The sequence below is a fragment of the Arachis ipaensis genome, chromosome B2 (assembly GCF_059453495.1).
Source record: "Arachis ipaensis isolate K30076 ecotype BB chromosome B2, ASM5945349v1, whole genome shotgun sequence".
Classification (NCBI taxonomy): Eukaryota; Viridiplantae; Streptophyta; class Magnoliopsida; order Fabales; family Fabaceae; genus Arachis; species Arachis ipaensis.
In genome coordinates this window covers 3,364,941-3,383,509 of record NC_142437.1, presented here as the reverse complement: position 1 = coordinate 3,383,509, position 18,569 = coordinate 3,364,941, and the positions used below count along the sequence as shown (strand labels likewise).

The 18,569-nt window shown below is 35.7% G+C and overlaps 2 protein-coding genes and 1 pseudogene across 2 annotated transcripts in view; 1 reads left to right on the top strand and 2 right to left on the bottom strand.

The window, feature by feature from the left end:
* LOC107626596 (putative disease resistance RPP13-like protein 1) overlaps nucleotides 1–18,569 on the bottom strand; it is a 184,295-nt gene that overhangs the window by 6,398 nt on the left and 159,328 nt on the right. The window lies entirely within an intron of this gene.
* Nucleotides 1,205–4,709, bottom strand: LOC148572831 (uncharacterized; annotated as a pseudogene).
* Nucleotides 8,058–10,495, top strand: LOC148572830 (uncharacterized). Its single transcript, XM_088505541.1, has 2 exons — nucleotides 8,058–9,330; nucleotides 9,762–10,495. Exons 1-2 carry the CDS (start codon nucleotides 8,058–8,060, stop codon nucleotides 10,493–10,495), a joined length of 2,007 nt encoding a protein of 668 aa, XP_088361667.1.

Sequence of the window (18,569 nt, the reverse complement as noted above, 5' to 3'; positions counted from 1 at the left end):
GAAGGTATTTAGATTAAAATTTCACATAAAAAATTGAAGGAAAAAAAAGTTGAAACATGTAAATTATAAGACCATAACTTATTTAGATCCTAAAATTATTTGATCTAATAGAAATTTTCAAATTTTATTGGCTTATAGCAAAATTATAACATCGAAAGATTTAAAGAGTTTTCGATCAAAATTTTGTGATAATTAGAATAAGGCTTGCGTTATGTGCAGAGTTAAATTAATTGTATTATATAGTATAGATTTAAAATGCTATATTGTTTAAGAATACATTAGATAATACGAAGTTAAATGTTAAACTTAAAAGCTAATTCATAAAAAATAATATACAATGCATTCATTTGATCATTTATATATGATTCAATATTATTATTCAATAAAAAATATATATAATTTTAATATAGATAATAATTATATTTAATCATTATTTTGTAATTTAATTGAATAATAATATGTATTATATTTTACAAATTAAAAAGTTTAAAATTTTGTTTAATGGTATATCAAATTGTTTAAATTTTATAACGGTTGATGATAAATGAAAATTTAAAACAATAAAAATTAATTCAAAATTTAATAATTATAAAATTAATAAAATTATATATAAATTTGATTATAAGTAATAAAAATATTTGATTAAAGTTTATTCACTTGACTTTGTATAATTATTTTTATTTTTTAAATAGTTGCTTTTGTTTATTATTTTTTTTTATTTTTTTTAGGTTGTCTTTAAATACTATAGTATAATGATAAAATTATTAGATGAAATACAAGTATGTATATTATTAATGTTTTGATAATTAAAAATAATATTTAATTTTTTAAATTTATTTTAATGAATAATGACAATATGTATTTTTAATAATATATTATAACTAAATAATATTAAAAGAAAAAGAAAATGATATATAAACGACAAAGAAATTATATAAGTAAAAAAAAGTTTTTTTTTTTTAAAAAAAAAAAGAGAAAGAAAGAAAAGAAGGAAAATATCAACAACACATTATTCAGCATTCTTTTTAGTTCAATAAATCATCAACTCTTATCACAATTTCATATAACATTACTAAACATTGTTTTTCAGTGGCAGAATATTACAACAGATTCAAATTTTAAAACAGAACAACATAACACCATAAAAAGTACACTACTTATGAATAAGAACTCAGTGATGTACTGATGTCTTTGTTGTACATCCCTATCCTTCATTTTGGCTTTCTACACTCGGTCTTTTCGGCGCAATGTCATATTGTTTGCTCAAACCAAGTTCCGCCATGAGAAGACAAACATGAGTCAGAAATTCTCCTCCTCTTCGGAGTCGCTGAGCATGTGCCTCCCATTCACACTGACTTGCAGCATAAGTAAGCATCTCTATCCACACATTACATATCACTTCCCATGAAAAACTCTGATCTTCAATCTGTAAAGCAAGGCGGCACCCTTGATGGAGCAAAGACTTGCTAGCCTTTTCCCTTCGAAGTTGTTGGAGTGGCTGGTGACACTGCCTATGCATATGAATAAGCAATTTTGAAGCGCTTGCAGCATCTTTCACTGGCTGCTGGTTGCGATGCAATATACTTGTGGCTTCCCTGAAAGTGTTCCGAAGGTGAGTAATCCTGTTGATCCATTTAGGCAGCATGAGTGGACGCATGAGTAAAAGATACAACATATAATCGGATATTCTTTTGCTCGCTTCCCTGTAGTCCTTTTCGGATTCTTCTGTTCTAGAATAATAGCATATATCGGTTGCAATATGCCAAATGAGTAAGCTATGACCAAATTCAACGTCAACGCCCCAGCCAATATTTTGGAAGTCAATCAAAGCATTGTCACCTTTATAAGAAAGCAATTTCTTGAGAAAATTATAATCAAATCCTTGTCTGCTGTACGGCTCTCGTTTTTGTGTGAGATGCGGGGCAGGACACAGAAACATAGACAACACTTGTTTAAAAAGTGTTTTGAAAGCAGAGACATGGGTAGTGGACATATTGTCTCCAAGACAGACAGTTTTTTATACTTTTGTGTCCACTATTTCACGAAGGACAATGATGGATACGGAATTTGGAAGAGTGGACATGGACAATTTTATAAATTTTGTTTTCCTTTTTTTTTTTCACTATTACTCATTTTTATTTTTCCTATTGCGTTGTTGAGAGATACTTTTTTTCTTCCTGTTCTTCCTCTATCTCTTTCTTTTCCAGGTACTCTCTCCTTCTTGTAGAATTTTTTATTGGGGGTAGATAATTCTTTTCTTTTTATCGTTTTACTTTAATACCATTTTAACCTTATATTATATTATTTGATTTGTAATAAAAATAATAACAAAAATAATTAATCTTAAAACTTTTGAAAGATAAATATTAGCAAAAGTAAAATTAATCTTTTAAAATACTAAAAAATAATTTATAAATTATAATTGATTTTATATAATTTAAAAAAAAATCAGTTTTTAGATAAAAAAAATAGTTTTTTTAAATAAAAATAGATTTTTATATGCAAAAACTAATTGTTTTTCATGTAAAAATGAATTTTTTTTTAAATTAATTTTTTATTTAAAATTAATTTGGCTTATTAACTTAAACAAAATTTTTTATTAATCAAACTCAAATTTATTTTTTTTGTTAATCTTAACCATATGTATTCCTACATATTAATAATAAATTTTAAAATAAAATAATTATATTTATAAATTTTATTTTAATATAAATACTAATATATTTTTTTATTAAAATTTTTTGCCTCTTCAAATATTTTTTTCATTCCGTCTGTATTCTTACGTACTCTCATTTTTTATTAAATTAATTTGTATTGAGGTAGAAAATTTGGAATCACAGGGTTATTTTAGTCATTTCATATAATATTTTAGTCTTGTCCATGTGTATCCAAACATAATACTAAATATTACGTTAGTGTCTTGTCCATCGTATCCAAACACAATACACAAAAGATAATTTTTAGTGTCTCCGTCCTATTGTCTCCGTTTTAGTGTCATGTTCTGCCCTGTCTCTAAAAACAAACGCAGCCTTTGAGATCAGCATCTGCATCTTTCCATGTCCTTTGCCAGTATAACTATCATGAAAAGAAAATTGTTTCCAATGCATCTTGTTACCCTCTTCTTCATGCAAAAATTCAACAAGTTGTGTTGAGCTAACCCCTGACCACCTTTTCTGACAAGACAAAACCCAGCATATGAAATTCTGCAGTGAACTATGTTTGTTGACTAGCCAATTCAAAGTCCAATCCGAGAAAACAAGGGACACAAATGCATAAAGCTCGAGTAAAATAGCCCCAATAAGTAAACAATATGTTATATAAATGTCAACCCTTGAGTACTCATGCACATGAACATTATGGAAGACAACACATGTAGCTAGAGCAGACACTATGCATAAAACACTAATGAAGCGGAAAATGAGACATCGTAGATAGTAAATTGTAGCTGATTTTGTGTAAAGCAAGTCATACAAAAAACCCAACTGGACCTCAACCAGTTTAAAAGCATAATTACTCTTGTTCCGTCCGTTTGTTATAATTCGGCTCAGGTAAAACTATAAATCGGAATATAATTAAAACTAAATATACACGTGATATTTCAGGAGTACGTGGAGAGTACGTACTTTGATCTCCTAACAGACTTATCCTATTAAATCAAACAACTGCGTGCCAACTCAAATGGGTACAGGAATCTCTCCGCAAATCTCTCTAAAGAAGAGTACTAAAGAGCAGTTATCACCCACTCAATAACAGCTCCACAATATCAGACTCACTAAGTAACTCTATAAATATATCTACTCCTGACATGAAGGAGGTACGTTATTCACTCTGAATATCATCTCTATTACTCACACTCTTACTAACTTGAGCGTTGGAGTGCTTTTGCAGGTGCCCACCGTCGCCGTTCTTGGAGGAAGGAGAGGCGAGCTTGAACTTGCAACTCAACTAGCTCTACCTCGGAATTGGCTATCCACACAGGAACAACTCTGTTCCTCATAATCCTCAATGTTCTCCACACATTCCTTTTTCATCAATGGGTAGATTCGCAGACCCTCTGCTTAGCTTAGGCTCAGATTGGCATAGAGACGCTTGAGCACAGGAAACAAGTAGTATCCTCTGTGAACATACTCCAGCTGGGACTGCCATAACGGTCATTGAGACTTGGAAGTTGTATGCACTGAGCGGAGAGCAAAGATTCTTCAAGTTGTTCTGGGCTAGCTGATCTCAGAACCCAAGTGCGTTCTGCATACTTAATGATCCCGGAAACAAACACCGGTATAGCTATAAAAGTGAAGGCACTGGTGCTCCAAGATCTTAAGTAGATATAAAAAGCCACGGAAACTTGGACAATTAGACCGAGCAAATGCCGTAGCCATAAAGTGTTGTCTTCTAAGGCGTAAGCAGTGATTGTGTCAGGACCTCCGAGATGGAGGAGAAGGAAGGGAGCCCAAATGGCCTGCAGGGTGTAGTTCCTATCTTGTTTGCCTACATCTCCTTGGTTTCTGGCAAGTGTGCCCAGCGAAACTGTGGCTAACCAATCTGCTGACAGATATGTTTACCCAAACCACAATGCTGATGAAGTTACCACGGGCAAGCTTCCTCCATGAGCCACATATGAGGATAACCTGCCATGTTAGGCTTAGCAAAACCAGCGTCCTCAGCTCCCATTCGTTCCACAGATGTTGCACGTCTTCTCGGAAGATCTCCATGTTCTTGTGCATTGTGCGCTCTTCTTAATTAAAAATAGACTTGGAAGTGAGAACATGAACCCCTCCAAGCTCCTCTGTGACGGTTTTTTATGATGCAGCAGTGCTGAAAACTCTCAAGAGATGGAGGAGGGAGGAAGAAGGTCAGAGGTCTTGATTATCTTATTGGAAAAGTCGAGCGGGCCAGTAATTTTATTAAATTCTGGCCAGCATATAACTATCAAAAGAAAAATGAGTCTCACACTATTGAATAAAATTTTATACCATTAAAACATTATTGATGATTACTTGATAGATACAAATCACAAAAGTTATTAGTAGGGGTGTTCAAATTCAAACCGATCCAAATTAAACTGCTCATTCAATCCGATCCAAACCGAAAACCAATTAAAACCGCATTAATTCGGATTTGATTGGATTCTATTTTTTACAAACCGCTGGATCGGATCGGATTTCGGATCTACTTTTCATAACCGATCCAATCCAATCCAAACCGCACAATGTGCTATAATATTATTATATTTACAATTATACTTATAATATGTTCAATTTGTTATACATTTTTCTATTATTCATGTATTATTATTATTTAATAAATATTTTATGTTCAAAATGTTATTTATTTATTTATTTTAATTAACCTATAATTTTATTTCTATTGTTATATTATCGTTAGTTTTTTAAGATATTGTTAAGACTTGTTATGTCATTGTTGATTATTTAAAATTCGATGTTGAGACTTGTTATATGTATTTATTTTTTTTATTTAAAAAACCGCAAATCCAAACCGATCCAAACCGCTTGTAATCGGATCGGATCGGATTTCTAAAAAAATTTTATCCAACCGCACCGCACATAAATTAAGCGTTCGAATCGGATGACTTTTTCTCTTAAAACCGAACCAAACCGCACCGCGAACACCCCTAGTTATTAGTCCCCTAACACTCTATTTTATTTTGTCACTTTTTAAAACATGGTGATTGAGAACTCTCTCCGGTAATAATTGAGAATTATTTGAGTGTCCTCACTATAGTTATTGTTGTTTCCAATGGTATCCGGGCATTAATAAGCTCGACAAGTTGATCTGCCATTCGTTGATTATCATCAGTCATGCATTGATTAGTCATCATCCGCGTGAGCTCGAAAGACATTGGAGATTTCTGATCATCCGCCATCGTCAAGGTAAAAAACACGGGTAAAAAAAAATTTTCTATTCGCCTCACCGTGTGGTTGGTTGATCTTGTATTGCTCGTCCTCTTCCAGATGATTTTTGTAATTTTCTGGCCGGAAGAGATATAACTCGGTCAAGTAAGAACATGAATTATGGGTTACTTGCACAAAAAGACACACACAATGAAGTCAAGTCAAGGTTTAAAGTTTTTTTTTTTTTTTTTAAATTACTATTTATACATTAAAATTAACTATTAGTATTTATGTGTATAAATACATGTGTAGTTTAATTTATTTTTAATATATATTTATATTCTAAATTTTTAGCATGTATTTTATACTAGTAGCTAACTTTAGTGCATGACTGATTTTGATATACACCTAGCGTAACTCTTTTTTTTAGGTTACGTAGTGGATTTCTCTTATGCTAATAAGTAGAATAAATAGTGTCCTCTAAACGGATTATAGCATACCAGTTTTCAATATCTGAATTATAGCACAGTTTACAGCCGAGTTATAACAGGTAAATCACTAATAATTGAAAAACAATGTGCATTCAAACATTCGTCCAACAATGTTAAAGATTCTAATTAATCTTATTCGTTCTACCATAAAGCTTTTAGGATTATTGTTTCACTTTCTTTTATTTTTTTACCTTTAATCTTTTAGAAAAATACCAATTCAGCCATTTCTTATCTTAAATTATAGTTTTATTCTCAATCTTTTCTAAAATAATTTTATGTTCTTTAACCTTTATAATTACTAGTTTGTCCTCAATTTTTTTAAAAGACTTTTATATCCTTTAAGCTTTAAAGTCATTCTTCTACCCTCAATCTTTTATAAAATGATTATTATATCATTTTATGGCATATTTATATTTTTATCTTTAAATTTTATTTTATTTACAATCTTGTCTCTATATTTTATTATAATTAAAGTTTTATTCTTAAAATTTATCATAATTACAGTTTGTCTCTTAAATTTTATTTTGTTTATATTTTTATTCTTAATCTTTTGAATGTTTATGCTTTTATTTCTAAACCTTTTATATTTAGATTTTTATCTCATAATTTTTCTTAATCACACTTTTATCCGCTTTTTCTACTAATTTTGTCTAAGTTACTTATTTAGTTATTTATATTAATTTCTCACATAAATTATCGAAAATCTTTTCAACTGCTTTAACTTTGGCACAACCACATCAAAATTACATCATAGAACATCATTCAACAAATGGATAGTTGGTTTTAAAAGTCCCAATAATTTATTTATGAAGAACATTCGCATCATCGTCGAAGAACTTATATATTAGTCTAAAAATATTATATTAGATGATAAAGTACATATAAACAAAATTTACATTTCATTTTTCAAATTAATTACGAAAATCAAACTCTTATCACTGCTAATTTTTTTTATACCTGATATGGTCATCATAAACGAGATATAACTCGGCATGGTCCGTTATAGCTCCTCCATTCATAAGCCATAACTCGGTCAGATAAATGCTCCGTCATAACCGACGACAAAACGGTAACGCAATCAAGGGACGTTACCTACCTTTTTGTAACCGACTTTAAACACTAAAGACGTAACAGCCGAGCAGTCTACCATATAAAAGCCAGGTAAAGTATTTTCTTCGGTAAGTGAGATATAGCACAATATACTGACTTAAGCTTCGGAGTGCCTTTGCAGGTATACTCCCCCCTCATTTGTTCGCGTTATTCACGTCACACCAGAAAAGAAAAGCTCGGAATTCAAGGATCGGACGATCAGCCTCAAAGCGCATAAGCTCAGTTGATACCTCTATTTCACAAGCAAGAACAATTGGCGCCCACCGTGGGGCCGAGAAAATCAAATTCTTCTTTTGGTCCCGTTACCCTTGCTTACGCCCATGGCTGACGTACCACCTCCTTCACTGTCCGAACTTATGCGGATGATAGCTGAGCTACAACAAGCCAATCAACGGATGGCGATGAAAATCAAATAATAGCTGCTCAAATCGCCGAGTTGAATCATGTTCGGATAAAACATGACGAGACTCATCATCAGCAACCAGAAGATAATGAACATCATTCTCAACCATTACACGTCTCAGAGACTATCCGATCCAACGAAGTTCAACCCGAAGATCACAAGGGAGAGTCCGACGAACTTGTGGGACCCTTCACAGAAGAAGTGATGAACTTCGAATTGCCAAAGAGATTCACCTTGCCACTAACCCTCACACCTTATGATGGGCTCGGAGACCCAAAGAAGTTTCTCAAAAAGTTCCGATCAATAATGATCGTCAACGGCGCATCAGATATTATTTTATGCCGCTGTTTTCTAAATTATTTAGACGGTCCTGCACTTGATTGGTTGTGTGCTTTGCCTGCAGGTTCTATCTCGCGATTTCAGCAACTGGCCAAGCTATTTGAAGATCACTTCGCTGGATCAGCAATATACCAGCATGATTCTGAATATCTGAATACAATCAAGCAAGGACAAAACGAAAGTTTGAAGGACTATATGACCTGTTTCACAAAAGTCGCCATCAGCATACCCGACCTCCATCCCGAAGTCCATTTGCACGCAATCAAGAGCGGCCTCCGACCTGGGAAGTTCCAGGAAATAATTGCGGTAGCCAAGCCCAAAACCCTTGCCGAGTTCCGGGAGAAAGCCAAAGGCCAAATCGATATCGAGGAGCTCAGACAAGCTCGAAAATCTGACAAACTGAACTACAGAGACGATGACAGAACTCCGAACAGTAAGAAAGGTTTTAAACTAACACCTCGCTTTGATTCTTACATGCAGTTTAACACTAAACGGAAGGACATCATCAAAGAAATTCTAAATTCAAAACTCATCAAGCCACCAAGAAAGGCCGGCACCTACCAAGACACTAAGAATGTAGACAAATCTAAATATTGTGCCTTCCACCAGAAGCAGGGCCACACCACTGATGATTGTGTGGTAGCAAAGGATCTTTTAGAACGTTTAGCTCGGCAAGGCCACCTCGATAAGTACATCGGCGGTCACATTCAAAAACGTTCCACACCTTCAAGGAACGAGGATTCATTAGAACAACAGCACCGAGGAAAAGAAAGGACAACACTAAATCAATACGAAAAGCTCCGAGGTATAATCAATTGTATTTCAGGTGGATACACCGGCGGAGGATCATCAAGCTCGGCAAGAAAACGATCATACCGAGCTATATGCTCGGTAGATGGGTCCCGTCCTGAAGCAACTCTCACAACACAACTCCCCCAAGTGACATTCACACACGCCGACTTTAATTCAAACATAAACAACTTGGACGACCCTGTAGTCATCACCCTTCTATTGGTAAGGAAAGTACTTCTGGATCCAGGAAGCAGCGCCGACGTTCTATTCTACACAACATTCCAAAAAATGAAGTTCAGCGACAACGCACTCCAGCAAACAGGAGGTCTCCTCGTGGGGTTCTCGGGTGAGCGATGACCAATATTGGGTCAGTGTGGTTACAAACCACACTGGGTGAGCATCATGTTTCCAAAACATGTGATATTCAATATTTAGTTGTTGATTGCTTTAGCCCATACAACCTCATACTAGGCCGACCTTTCTTGAATAAGTTCAGCGCCATTGTATCTACAGTTCACCTGTGTGTCAAGTTCCCTTTGTAGCATAACCAGGTTGTAACAATCCATGGAGATCATAAAGAGGCGCGCCAATGCTACAACATCAGCATGAATCTACCAACCCATTTCAAACAACAAGTCAACAACCTACACCACGCAGCAAACAACTCGGCATTAGCCGACCTTGACCCACGAGCTGACTTTCTGGAGCGACCTACACCATCCGGAGACTTACAGAAAGTATATTTTCATAATAATCCTAACAAATTTACTTATGTAGGTACATCCCTAGACGATGCTGAACTAAAAGCCATCACCACCTTTTTACAAACACAAGCCGACCTCTTCGCATGGACACCTTCCGACATGCCCGGCATCGATCCACAGATAATCAGCCACAAATTAGCAATAAACCCGTCTGCACGACCAGTACAACAGAAGAAACGGAACCTCGGCGAAGAAAAGAAAAAAGCATCATTAGAAGAAACTCAAAAGCTGATCAATGCAGAGTTCATCAAGGAAATCAGATTTACTACTTGGCTAGCAAATGTGGTAATGGTAAGGAAACAAAATGGTAAGTGGCGCATGTGCGTCGACTTTACTGATTTAAACAAAGCCTGCCCGAAAGATTCTTACCCTTTACCATCCATAGATTCTTTGGTAGATAACGCTTCCGGTTATGCTACCTTGAGTTTCATGGATGCTTATTCGGGTTATAATCAAATCCTCATGCATCCCTCTGATCAAAATAAAATGGCATTTATTACTGAATTCGGTAACTACTGCTATAAAGTTATGCCCTTTGGACTAAAGAATGCAGGAGCAACCTACCAGGGACTTACGGACAAAGTCTTCGCAAAACAAATCGACAGAAACATCGAAGTGTATGTCGACGACATGGTCGCCAAGACACAGCTCGGAAAAAACCATATTGACGACTTATCAGAGATTTTCGGACAAATTCGCAACTACAACATGCGTCTAAACCCAGAAAAGTGCACCTTCGCAGTTTAGGGAGGTAAATTCTTAGGTTTTTCACTGACAAACAAGGGCATTGAGGTGAATCCAGACAAATGCCGAGCAGTTCTGGAAATGACAAGCCCAAAAACCGTAAAGGAAGTCCAACGCCTCACCGGAAGACTGGCTGCACTATCCAGATTTGTTGCATGCTTAGCTTCAAAATCCACTCCTTTTTTCCGAACGATAAAAAAGAAAAACAAATTTCACTGGAACGACGATTGCGAGAGAGCTTTTCAAACACTAAAAACTATTCTCTCCCAACCACCGATCTTACAGAAACTCCATCAAGGGGAAGACTTATTCCTGTATTTATCAGTAACTGATTGGGCTATAAGCTTTGCTCTTGTTACAGAAAGGGACAAAACTCAATATCCAGTATACTTTGTCAGCAAAACTCTTCAACATGCCGAGCTCAATTACCTGAGAATTGAAAAGCTGGCTTTAGCACTAGTTTTCTCAGCAAGAAGACTCTGACCTTACTTCCAAAGTCATGTTGTCCATGTGAAGACTGATCACCCATTACGCCAAGTGTTACATAAACTAGAAATCGCCGGAAGACTTATTAAATAGTCAATAGAATTATCAGAATTCGACATAAGGTACCAATCAAGAGGGCCGATTAAGTCCCAATTTTTAGCAGACTTCATTGCAGAACTAACTATCCCTTCAGAAGACGATCATACAAAACAATGGAGCTTATACGTCGACGGCTCATCTAACACCGAGGGTTGTGGTGCCGGAATACGTCTACAGTCCGACGATGGCTTTATTCTAGAACACTCATTGCACCTATCCTTCAAAGCTAGCAACAATCAATCCGAATATGAGGCCCTCGTTGCAGGACTCCGCCTTTGCTTAGACCTCCGCATTTCCACTCTAAAGGTATACTTTGACTCCTTATTGGTCCTACAACAGGTAAGCGACCACTTTCAAGTAAGGGATCCTCTCCTTTCTAAATACTTATTATTAGTAAAAGATTTGATCTCAAAGTTTTCAAATTTTGAAATTCAACACATCCCACGAGAACAAAACCAAAGAGCCGATATCTTATCTAAACTCGGCAGCACACAATCCGACTTATCCACACTGTACCAATCCACTATTACATCACCAAGTGTAAGTCTAACAGATGTACTAAGTGTCACACAGGAACAGGGTTGGTAGGACGATTACATACAATATCTGAAAACAGGTCAAATACTAAATAAGGTCCGCAACACAAAAAGATTCCGAAGACAAGCATCGTTCTTCACATTGATCAACGAAACTTCATACCACCGAGGATATACTCGGCCGCTACTAAAATGTCTCAACAAAGATGAAGCCGACCTAGCCCTGTCAGAAGCACATGAGGGCATTTGCGGAACACACACAGGAGCTCGGAGCCTAGCCTCAAAAATACTCCGCGCAGGTTTCTTTTGGCCAACCTTACAACATGATAGCAAGACTAAAGTTCAGACTTGTGAAAACTGTCAGAAACATGCACCACTCATACATCTCCTTGCCGAACAACTACATTATTCCGACGTAAGTTGGCCTTTCTATCAATGGGGACTAGACATCCTTGGTCCATTCCCAACGGCACCGAGGCAGGTAAAATTTTTATTGGTTGCAATTGATTATTTCTCAAAGTGGTTGGAAGCCCAACCTTTAGCCAGAATCACATCACAACAAATAATTTCCCTTACTTGGAAGAATATTATTTGCCGTTTCGGCATTCCCTATCATATCATCACTGACAATAGTCGCCAGTTTGCCGACCATAAATTTCAATCCTTTTTGCAGAACCTTAAGGTCAAACAACATTTTTCTTCCGTTGAACATCCTCAGACAAACGGGCTAGCAAAAGCAGCGAACAAGATCATACTACATGCCTTAAAGAAGAAGTTAGATGATGCCAAAGGACTTTGGGCCGAACTTATACCAGAAATCCTTTGGGGTTACAACACAACACCTCAGTCATCAACAAAGGAGACACCATTTCGCCTAGTATATGGCTCTGAAGCTATGATACCCTTAGAAGTCTCACACAGCTCGGTCCGAACTCAACTCGGCAATCAGGATGAAGCCCGGCGAGCCGAGCTGGATCTCATCGAAGAAATAAGGGAAACAGCCACACTGTGACAACGCGTGGCTCAGCAAGAAATCGCCCGACGACATAACAAATCGGTCAGAAACCGATCATTCCAAATTGGCGACTTAGTTCTTCGAAAGACGGAAACAGCTCGCCGACCTCCATCCCATGGAAAGCTCGCAGCAAACTGGGACGACCCCTACCGAGTTATAGAAGTCCTCGGCAACGGAGCATATAGACTAGCATCCATGAATGGTACAATACTACCTAACACCTAGAATATTTCCTCATTAAAGAAATTTTACAGTTAAACATCAGGGACAGGCTTGTACTCTTTTTTCTACTACCAAGATTTTTCCCAATGGGTTTTGCTTGGAGAGGTTTTAACGAGGCTAGCCTACCTGAACCTTTGTAACCAAGGGACTACCAATTCTATTATATGTAATGAACCTATCTCATTTTATACAAACTGTGTCACATTATCACGTTTGCTTTTACAATCAACAATGCTTGGCACGATTTCATCTATGATCAAACCTCAAAATGACAAACATCTTTGTCTAACATTCGAACCAAGCATATTCGGCAAACACTACATGGAATGTTCTTAACTGAATTCCTATCAATCGCACAAACAGCCGATCAAACAACTCAGCACAAATCAAAAACGAATATAGATAAGGTCAAACAAACTCTATTAATGACCTCCAAAATAGTTACTGTCAATAATGTATCATCAATTACATTATCCATCAAAACATAAAAACATTTTACCAAAACAAAACTACATTAAAATACTAAATATTCTCTGCCTCATCTTCGGCAACACCATCATCCTCAACCATCTTCCCATCTCGGACGATCTTACTAGGATCCAACTTAAAAAAATCGACACCTAGAGCAATAAAATTCGCCTGTAAGGCCGCCCTTTCAAAACCCTCTACAAACGAATCCAAAATTTCATCACTCTTCTTCTTCTTCTCCATCTCCTTCAGCCGAGCAGTAACATCAATCAGCCGAGTTTCCATGCTCGCCAAATCAGCTTCTTTTTTCTTCAAGTCCTCAACATCCTTAGCATAACTATCCTTAGTCTCCTTCAGCGACTTTTCAGTATCAGCCAACTTACTCTACAGCTCAGAAACAACATTCTTGCTCTTTCTTAATTCTTTTTTCATCACCAGAAATTCATCCTTTTCCTCTACCACTTTCTTATGCCTCAGCTCCTGGCTCCGCCCCAAGCTGGCCAACCTCAACCCAACAACCTGCAAAACATAAACAACAAAGAAAGCAAAAATACATAAAACCCCCCTAACTAGGATAAAACCTAAAACAAAGGGAAGACCTTACCTGCATATATTGCCCAATAGCTACTTCACCTACCTCTTTTGCAAGAGAAACATCAGCCTCAGATTGACAATGTTCGTCTACAACAGCCATGTAAGGATACTCTTTTCCCCACACAGAAACACCCTCACTAAGCTTGGACATCTCATGAAGTTTTTTCTGATTCCCAACAAAAGCCCGAATCTCCTCCATAGACACTTTTTCTTCCTTCCCACTAGACTCATCGGACAAATCCACCACCCCCGACTTCCTTTTTCTCACAATTACCTTTCCTACGCCCCTGATGAGGCTGAACAACCTCCCCAGGCGTTGCCACTTTCTCACGGTTCGACGATGAAACCTCCTTTTCCAAATTCTTACTTTTAAAGCGTGACCTCAAAGAAGCAATCGAGACCCCAGGGTACTTCCCACCTGCAATACAAACACAAGAACACATCAGAAACCCATACAAAGTTAATACAAAAACAACAAATATCCCAAACTCACCCAGGTATTTTATCACTGCCTCTTTATCATCTTCCCATTTGAGTAACTCATACATAGATATAAGATCCTTACGGTCAATACCCTCAACCAAAAACTCAATCAAACACACATTCCTTGGCGAAATTACTTCAGGACCGAGTATGTTTTGCGGTTCCGAACACCACCACAAAGGAAACTTCTCGGCCAGATTCTTATCAACATAAAAAGGAAAATCATTTTCTACACTCCTAACCTTAAGATACATTTATACAACCTAAAAATAGCGAACCCAGGGGTGCTATTGAAATTTATCCAACCCCCTTTCCACACCCCCTTTGCTTGAAATAAAGAAAAGAACAAATCAACCGTAGGCGTCTCCTCAAGATATTCCATCAAAATCTCAAAGGAGCGCAGAAACACCCAGCCATTAGGATGAAGCTAAGACGCAGCACAGTTCAACTGTTTCAGAACTTGGCACTCAAATTCTGTAAATGGCAATTTCACCCTCAACTCCTTAAGCACACAGCTGTGCATGTAGAGGAACTCGAAACCCTGCCATCGATGATACACCCTATCATCGTTACTACATGAAAGCAACTCAATCTGAACCCCAGAACCAGCCCTAACGACTCTTGCTAAGTTCACCTCCTTCACCGCAGATTCATCACGAAACAGAGAGATTCGAGATTTCACATCCTCACCAACCCAGTCATAAGACCAATCAATCTCACCTTTTTTATCCTTCTCCAACCCCATTAGAAAACAACAACAAGAACAGCAGAAGAGAACAAGAACAGAAGAAGAGAAAAGAGAAAGAGAAAATAATTCAGAAGCGAAGAGACAAAGTGAACATACCTCTTTTGCTCATTCTGTTACCAAAATTGAAAAACCCAAACACCAAAAGAAACTAGAGTTAACTTCTAGCAGTAACCCAACAAACGGTTCGAATACTGAAACTGTTTCCCATTAAAATCTAAAACCACAAACTACATTGGAAAGGCAACAAGCCTTTAATGCTCCCATTAAACTCTCTCTCTCTCCTCCCCAAAACAACGCCACAACTCCCCATGTCATATCAAACAATACTTTTTTAATGAAGTACGTTGAACTGGGGGCTCATTCAATAACCTATCCAACCGAGTTATAACTCCTCAAAGAAGCTCAACCTGCTTCATTAAAAACTCTCCACAGGCCAAGCTTTTGGGCTATGATATGGTCGTCATAAACGAGCTATAACTCGGCATGGTCCGTTATAGCTCCTCCATTCATGAGCCATAACTCGGTCAGATAAATGCTCCGTTATAACCGACGACAAAATGGTAATGCAATCAAGGGACGTTACCTACCTTTTTGTAACCGACTTTAAACACTAAAGACGTAACAGCCGAGCAGTCTACCATATAAAAGCCAGGTAAAGTATTTTCTTCGGTAAGTGAGATATAGCACAATATACTGACTTAAGCTTTGGAGTGCCTTTGCAGGTATACTCCCCCCTCATTTGTTCGCGTTATTCACGTCACACTAGAAAAGAAAAGCTCGGAATTCAAGGATCGGACGATCAGCCTCAAAGCACATAAGCTCTGTTGATACCTCTATTTCACAAGCAAGAACAATACCTTTTCCACTAATTATTTCAATTAATTATATTTTAAGGACTTTTAAATAATACTTATTTCATAACCCTTTTTGTAATTGCTTTTTATGAATTTGTTCGATGTTATATCTTATAAGTACAAAATTAATCAACACAACAATATATAAAAAATAGCTAAAAGATATTATATATGACAAATTTTGTTTATTCATTTTAACTATGATTTTATAATAATATAAAGATCAATTCTTCATATGACTATGCAAGAAAAATATGATTTACAAATTTAAACATTTGATAAAATAAATACTCTGATATATATATAAAATAAATTGATAGAATTAGTTTTTATTATATTATTATTATAGAATTATAGAATTTATTATGATATAATTTTTTATTTTAAAAATTATATAAGTCATTTTATAATTAATTATACAATAAAAAGTTATCTATATTTTAATATTTAAAAAATATTTATAAAAATTTATAATTTTAATTTATGCATACTCCGTGTGTCTAAATCTAGTTATAACATATAAATAAAAAGTGCATGGGGAAATGTACCAAAATGATATATTACATTACTCAATCAATTTGGTTTTGTTATTGACCGCAAGCACGTATTTTATGGCTCTATGCACTACGGAGTACGGAGTATTATTTCCACTGCGTACCCTGTAACTATAGAGTTAGCCTAATATATTACAGTCATGCTAATTGTGTATTCAAGTTATTCAAGTTGGTTTAAACCCAAATTCACTTACCAACATTAATGAAGTGTGATTCTACGCGCCAAAGACACACGAAACTCTTCGTTTTTTATTTGCGCTTCATTATGAAAAAATGTTACTTCTTTTTTAATACGTAACCACTCATTCTCTTCGAATCTCTCTCAAAATCACTCAAACTTCACTCAAGTTTTCTGCAAAAAATACTACTAGAGATGAATTGCGAAAAGATTTTGTAAGGAATAAGCAAAAACGAACAAAAACAGCAACAGATACTAACAAAGGTATGACCAAAACTACTGATCATTTGAAATCATGCAATATAGTGTTTCTCTTAGTTGCATTTTAAGTTTACTGGATTGATTTGCTTCATTTAGTAGATCGACGTATTCTTATTACATTTTTACAGTGTAACTAGGACTTTGAATGAAATTTGTTCTTATTTTCATTCAGTTTAGCGGATAGTGTAAGTGAGTAGATAGTGTATGTATATTTGAACTTGCTGGTTACTCTGTTCATTTGACTCCTTTTGCATGGAGAAATACTATTTTTGATGATTGAAAGTTTATAACGATTTATTCACCACATGAATGTTGTTCGGTTCGATGGGCTTGGTGATTTTCATTCACTTGATATTTACTGTATTCAGGGTTTAGGGTTCTTCTGATTGTATTTTTACAATGTAACTAGGGCTTTGAATGAAATTTGTTCTTATTTTTATTCTGTTCAGTGGATAGTGTATATGAGTAGATAGTATATGTAAATTTGAACTTGCTTGTTACTCTATTCAGTTGACTTCTTTTGCATGGAGAAATACTATTCTTGATGATTCAAAGTTTATAACGATTTATTCACCACATGATTATTGTTCGGTTCGGCGGGCTTGATGATTTTCATTCAGTTGATATTTACTGTATTCAGGGTTTAGGATTCTTATGATTGCATTTTTACAGTGTAACTAGGGCTTTGAATAAAATTTGTTCTTATTTTTATTCAGTTCAGTGGATAGTGTATATGAGTATATAGTGTATGTAAATTTGAACTTGTTTGTTACTCTATTCAGTTGACTTATTTTGCATGGAGAAATGCTATTCTTGATGATTCAAAGTTTATAACGATTTACTCCCAACATGAATGTTGTTCGGTTCGGTGGGCTTGAGGATTTTCATTCACTTGATATTTAGTGTGTTCAGGGTTTAGGGTTCTTCTGATTGCATTTTCACAGTGTAACTAGGGTTTTGAATGAAATTTGTTCTTATTTTCATTCAGTTTAATCGATAGTGTAAGTGAGTAGATAGTGTATGTAAACTTGAACTTGCTTGTTACTCTGTTCAGTTGACTTCTTTTACATGGAGAAATACTATTCTTGATGATTTAAAGTTTATAACGATTTATTCACCACATGAATGTTGTTCAGTTCGGTGGGCTTGGTGATTTTCATTCACTTGATATTTACTGTGTTCAGGGTTTAGGGTTTTTCTTATTGTATTTTTACAGTGTAACTAGGGCTTTGAATGAAATTTGTTCTAATTTTCATTCAGTTCAATGGATAGTGTATGTGAGTGAAACTAGGGCTTTTCTAGCTGTTTCATTATTTATCATGTTTTATTCAGTGCATCAAAGGGTTCGATTCAGTGGGCTAGGACATTTTCATTGACTTGATTAAGATATGCATGCTTGTGCTTGTCGGTGTATTGAGTGAAGTATTAACCAAATTTTTTCATTACAGCAAAACTCAAGAAGATAATGGTGACAAAGAAGGAGAAGCCGCGCTATAACGTAAGCACATTAAATATATTTATTCACTTTCATTCGAATAATATCTATTTTGTATTATAAATATATCGTCACATTCTGTTT

Excerpts from the sequence above, each read along its gene's own strand:
- LOC148572830 (XM_088505541.1), top strand. The coding sequence starts at position 8,058 with ATGAACTTCGAATTGCCAAAGAGATTCACCTTGCCACTAACCCTCACA. Across the intron at positions 9,331-9,761 it reads TCTCCTCGTGGGGTTCTCGG|GTACATCCCTAGACGATGCT; the intron begins GTGAGCGATGAC and ends TTACTTATGTAG.